The sequence below is a fragment of the Cicer arietinum genome, chromosome 8 (genome assembly GCF_000331145.2).
Source record: "Cicer arietinum cultivar CDC Frontier isolate Library 1 chromosome 8, Cicar.CDCFrontier_v2.0, whole genome shotgun sequence".
Taxonomy (NCBI): Eukaryota; Viridiplantae; Streptophyta; class Magnoliopsida; order Fabales; family Fabaceae; genus Cicer; species Cicer arietinum.
This window is the reverse complement of record NC_021167.2, coordinates 4,272,072-4,278,128: the sequence shown is the minus strand read 5'-3', so window position 1 is coordinate 4,278,128 and position 6,057 is coordinate 4,272,072. Positions and strand designations below refer to the sequence as shown.

Below are 6,057 nucleotides of genomic sequence, written 5' to 3'. Positions count from 1 at the left end.
ATATATATATAACCTAAAATCATCAAGTTCTCCACAAATACTCACACTCACACGCCTATAATTAATCATCGAGTTGATTGTATATTTTTCTAACATATCAATGGAAAACCCCACATCTTCCCTCTCACCAATTAACCCTCTAACCCATTTCTATAGGGTTCTTAGCATTGATGGTGGAGGCGTTAGAGGAATCATTCCTGGTGTTATTCTTGCCAAACTCGAGTCTCAACTTCAGGTAATTAATTATAATTAGTATTAATATTCTCATAACTATATAGAGTCTTATATATAATATAATTTAAAATTTACATGTATATGTTAATTATTTAACAGGAGATAGACGGTGAAGATGCAAGGATTGCAGATTATTTTGATGTAATTTGTGGAACAAGTACAGGAGGTCTCATTGCTACCATGTTAGCAGCTCCTAATCCAAAGGCCAATGACCGTCCTATATTTGCTGCCAAAGAAATTGTGCCATTTTACCTTCAAAACTTGCCATTTATTTTTCCACAAAAAAGGTCTCTAATAATAACTAAGAAGATGTAAATATATTGATAAAAGCATTTGTTAGAAGAACTAATTAATTATTTAATTTGCAGTGGAATATTTGCGCCACTACTAAACATAACAAAAGCTTTCACGGGACCTAAGTACAATGGAGAGTATCTTCATAAGGTGATAAAAGACATGATAGGGAATACACTCTTGAGCCAAACTTTGACAAACGTTGTTATTCCAACTTTTGATGTCAACAATTTTCAACCTACCATTTTTTCCTCCTATCAGGTACGTGATTATTAGTCACTTGCGATATTGGAACACAACTTTGACATAGACACTGTATAATTTTTTTTTTACAACAAAAAATTGTTTGCAAGAATTTTTTTCATTAACTACTTTGAATATTTCATTAACCATTTAATAAATATATTTTTGATTTTTTTCCAAAAAATTTACAAGAAAAAAATAATTTAAATTTTTTTTCAATAAGTTTCGATTTAAAAATAAAAATAATTCTTAATTGAAGTTAAATTAAAATGGTTAAATCGGTTTTTAAATTAAGTTTGATTAACTGATTTGTTAAGTGATTAATGAAATATACATTTAAAAATGGATTAATGACATAAATTTTAGTTGTTAACGAAGTATTTAAAATGATTAATGACGCAAAATATGTATGTTGTGTTAATTTTTTTTTTTATTTTATAAAAAAAAGTTATTTTTGAAAAACAATTTTACAATATATATATAAAAAAAATTGTCCCAATAACATTATTATGATTGGTTATTGTTTTAATTTGCATATAAAACAAAATACACGCATGCATGCACGTTAATGAACTTTTCTTTTCTAGGAATGGTTAATTAGGAAAATTAATTATTTGGTTAGGTGGTTTAAATTATGAATTTTCAACGATGTTATGCAGATAGGATGTGATCCATGTTTCGATGTACCACTGTCAGATATTTGCATAGCCACGTCGGCAGCTCCAACATATTTGCCAGCTCACTATTTCGAAAAAAAAGATGAACAAGGGAAAGTCATCAAAGAATACAATCTCGTAGATGGTGGTGTGGCTGCTAACAATCCGGTAATGCCTTAAAAAAACTTATATGTTTATTCATTTTTTTTTTTAATCTTATTTTCTAATAATGAAAAAATGCGCCATAAGGTTACATTGTATGATATTTAAAAATTAGTTATAGTAATGTCTATAACAAAATTATTAAACATTATTTGCAGAGTATGGTTGCAATTAGAGAAGTGATCAAGGATGTTGTAAGGCAACCGGGTGAGAATGATATAGGGTATGATCGTTTTCTTGTTATCTCGATAGGAACTGGATCAAACAAAAGTGAACATAAGTACAATGCTAAAATGGTAGCTAAATGGGGTGCTTTCACTTGGTTATTCAATTCTGGATCAACTCCAATTCTAGATTGTTTCAACGAAGCAAGCACTGATATGGTTGATTACCATAACTCTGTTCTTTTTACTGCACTTCAGTCTCAAGACAACTATCTCCGAATTCAAGTTAGTTCTCTTTTACTATCAACCAACTAAATCACTGGAAATTATAAAACTTTTTTCTTATAAAAATTACATGGTATATGTGTTATGTGTAATGGATAAAACGGATTCAAAGTTGTGGCCATGTTATCTATATGATTCTATCTGTCCTATCTGTTTGTTATAGTTAACTAACATGCAGACAGATACATGTCTATTTTTATCGATTAAAATAACTTAAGCTACAAAATTTTATACTTATTTAAAACATGTCAATTTTTTATTGATAAAGAATAATAAAATTATAAATAAAGGATCAAATTGAAAGCAGAAAATATTTAAATAAAGGATAATCCTAGAAGAACTATATCAAATATTGGTATTCCATTTGTATATATATATATGTAGTTATAGATAATCGAATATATAGTTAAATTGCAAGAAACTTACAATGGTTCCTTCAAACAGGACGATACATTACAGGGAGAATTAGCATCTGTTGATGTATCTTCTAAAGAAAATTTGAATAATCTGGTAAAAGTGGGTGAGCAGCTATTGAAGAAAAAAGTTACACGAGTGAATCTAGATACAGGCATATATGAATCAGTTCCACATAAAGGCACAATCGAAGAAGAACTCAAAAGGTTCATTTTATTTTATAACTTACTTATTTTGTATAAATCCCAATTACAGGGGATAAAGCTTTTTAACTCCTAAAAAAAATTAAAATTAATATATACTTGCAGGTTTGCTAATTTACTCTCTGGGTTAAGAAAACACAAAAAGTCCAACCCAAAAAAAGGCAAGTAAATGAACACCAGGTTGAATATATCAATCCATTGTCGAAGTCCTATCTTAACTCCTGTACAATATCATGATGCAAGCGTCTAACATTTTCTACTACCTTAATTGTGAATTAAATAATTGTTGTTGATTGTCAAAGTTAAGAATACAAAAGATTTCATTTAATAATGTTTTACTGATTGCACCACAAGTACAATTATATTGCCATTTGCTCTTGCTCACAAATTTATATGTTTTTTATTTAATTCAACGCAGGTTGAGTTGAATTGAAAAATAGAATCCATAGGTTATAAGTCGTAAGCCAGGTTGTGGATTGGACTTTTTCAGCCCTACAAACTCTAAGCAACCTGTATCATAAAATGTATTTACATAAAATAATGAAGCTTAGTGGAAAGACTTTGTTTTTTTTTTTTTTGGTCATCTCAATCCTAACATGTAACTCACCTATTAAAGTAGGTCAACTCACCAACTCTAGAATGAATGCTCTTCATTTTCTATTCACTGAATTTCTTTAATTACTATAAATTTACAAATATAAACATGATAGTGTAATATTAAGCAGAATAAGTCTTTTATACGTCCCAAAATTTTATAATGATGAGAGATTAAACCACACTAATTTAATCCTTAAATTCTATTACACCACTTCATAAACCTAACCTAGATACATGTATCACATAACTAATTTTAAATTGAATGTTTCTATCACATAGATCATACCAATATAAAATTTTAAATTAATCTAAAATTATTCTTTGACATAGTAGTCATTTGGAGATGATGATTGAAGCATTCAGTGAACCCCATCATGCGTTGACTAATGTATTGCACTAATCATGTGCAAAAGTGCAATTTTAGCTGTGTTTTCTATCTGACAATGACTCGGTCAAAAATACCTATTCCTACTAAACAAAATTGGCTATATAATTTTACAATATAACGCTCTGATATAAATCATTTTAGTTTAATGACATTATTTAAATTTAAATCCATCTTAGTGATTTAAATTATGATTTTTCCTATTTCCCTCTACCTATTGACAAAATCCTATTTTTTCTGCCTTGCAAACATACAGATCTAAGCTGATAACTACTTACTATATACAGTTCATGTTATTTTTTCCCAATAACAAAGAAAAATAAATGAGTACTATTGATTCTTAATTGAAGCAGAGGATTCAGTAAAAACTATATTTAAATTTAAATATTATAATACAGAAACAATATCACACTGTTATTCCTTTGGCACATGCCTCTTTTACCTTGGCAATTTCCAGCAAGAACTTTGATCTGAAACTGGAAGTAAATAAATCAATAGCATCTCAATAATAAGTTTCACTGTTTGAGCGATGCAAAGATATTGAATGTTTGCATCTGTCAGCATTGAGTCATAATCTCAGCCCCGTCAGAAGTTATCAAAATGGTATGTTCAAACTGAGCTGAAAGACTTCCATCTTCTGTTACAACTGTCCAATTGTCTTTCCACATCACAGGATTGATGCTGCCCATTGTCAGCATTGGTTCTGTAAAATTTACAAGGCAAAGAAAAAATAAAACAATGTTAACAATATAACAAAACCTATAAATATATCTTGGAGGATATTTTCACCAAGCAATTTAAAATGCGGTTAAGCACATGACTGACTCATGATAACCATGTCTAAATTTAAAGCATACATTTACTTACGTATTGTGACAACTATCTCTACTTTACCAAAGGTTACTTATGTCACCATATTAACTGGTTGAATAAAAATGAAATTTTATAGTTCAATTATATATAGACATGATCACATGAAAGACAATTTCAAGCCTTCATCATATATATGATGTATGAAAAACATTCTCAATCACAATTTCTTCAGAATGTGATGAATTGTAGCTTAATGGTGAGTGTTCCTGTGACACGAGCTTTTCTCAAAATTAGGCATTAACAAAGTCTTGTTCCACTAGGTGGAGTTGGCTATAAGGACCAACATGATGTCATAACATTCTATCATAAGTCATGTTTGACAGTCAAACTATTTGCCTCAAACTCTTTCTCCAATAGCTTTTTTTGTCTTCTTCTGCCTCTAGCAATCGGGATCCTCTCCATATGATCTACTCTTACTCTCTTTACTAATAATAAATCTACAAGCCTCGTCCTTACATGTCCAAACCACCTAATTCTAAATTTAACCATCTTTTCTGCAATAGGTGTCCCCAAAACTCTCTAATGTTGTCATTTTTAATCTGATATCTTCTAAAATTTTCCACTAATAAAATGCAACATTCCCATAATCCCATCTCTGTTTTTTTCTCAAAGTAAACATGCAAGTAAAAAATAAGGGAAAGATAAACAGCATGCACAACACTTCCTAGTATATGCATCATGAGCAGCTGATAGGTTTTCAAAAGTTTAAGCAGAATATACATTCAAAAAACCCCAAAACCGAAAAATATAAAACATATAAAACGAAGGGTATGCTTGGAGCATAGTTTAGTTTAAAAATAAGATGGTAGTAATCGAGGGAATGGAAAATTTGGGATAAAAATAATCATGAAGTTGAAAGCGGAATGTTAAGAGCTCAATTTTGATTTGAGTCCACAATTTTTGGCCACTCTTCCTATCAGGTAAAAATGATCTGGAAAAGAAGGAAAATGCTTTTAACTGTAATTTTTTTCATTGTAGTATCTGCATTCCCAACTATTCAATCATACCAAGAGGAAAATCATTGTTTACTCTCATTTCCATTTCCCATTATTTTTACCGAGCATCAGATTAGGAAGCAAAAAATCAAAAGTTTCCCATACCACTCCACTTTCTTCTCTCTATATTCTGTCCGACACCTCCACAAAGCATAATTAAAACAGTTAGAAGCACTAAATCATGTAACCAAATCAAAGTTGAAATTTCATACAATCCCCATGCACCCTTCCCCACATCTTACTTGTTGCATTTCTGTGCTAAATTAGTAAGCTACATATACTTAACCTATGTAAGTTCAAAGACAATTATGCACAATTACTCCCAAATAAGTGGCGTACGTATACCTATATCGTACTGCATATCCATATCATACAGATACATCAGCTTCCAAATTTAAATTCAGTGGCGTAGCCATATTTTCGAACATGTGAACTTTTATTGGCAGATGCATGAAGCTGTTTCAACTACTATGTATTTTAAGCTACAGTGTTTAGGTTTTTTTGAGTGTTAAACCACTAGATTATTCATTTGCCAATGAATTGGCCCAGTGG

General features: G+C 30.2%; 2 protein-coding genes across 2 annotated transcripts in view; one reads left to right on the top strand and one right to left on the bottom strand.

Annotated features, from left to right (window-relative positions):
• The first annotated feature begins 38 nt into the window (after positions 1 to 38).
• LOC101496605 (patatin-like protein 1) lies at positions 39 to 3,229 on the top strand. The gene is made up of 7 exons (XM_004511884.4): positions 39 to 235; positions 334 to 521; positions 603 to 789; positions 1,431 to 1,595; positions 1,748 to 2,038; positions 2,483 to 2,658; positions 2,761 to 3,229. Exons 1-7 carry the CDS (start codon positions 101 to 103, stop codon positions 2,822 to 2,824), a joined length of 1,206 nt encoding a protein of 401 aa, XP_004511941.1. The 5' UTR covers positions 39 to 100; the 3' UTR covers positions 2,825 to 3,229.
• A 765-nt stretch (positions 3,230 to 3,994) lies between these two features.
• Positions 3,995 to 6,057, bottom strand: part of LOC101496277 (methionine aminopeptidase 1D, chloroplastic/mitochondrial) — a 7,274-nt gene continuing 5,211 nt past the window's right edge. The window contains exon 10 of the mRNA XM_004511883.4: positions 3,995 to 4,340. Within this exon, the coding sequence (XP_004511940.1) occupies positions 4,195 to 4,340 (146 nt within the window). The 3' untranslated portion in view covers positions 3,995 to 4,194. The remainder of the gene's footprint in view (positions 4,341 to 6,057) is intronic.

Coding starts and splice junctions, on each gene's coding strand:
- LOC101496605 (XM_004511884.4), top strand. CDS start 101: ATGGAAAACCCCACATCTTCCCTCTCACCAATTAACCCTCTAACCCAT. Junction 236..333: donor AACTCGAGTCTCAACTTCAG/GTAATTAATTAT, acceptor ATTATTTAACAG/GAGATAGACGGTGAAGATGC. Junction 522..602: donor TTTATTTTTCCACAAAAAAG/GTCTCTAATAAT, acceptor TTTAATTTGCAG/TGGAATATTTGCGCCACTAC.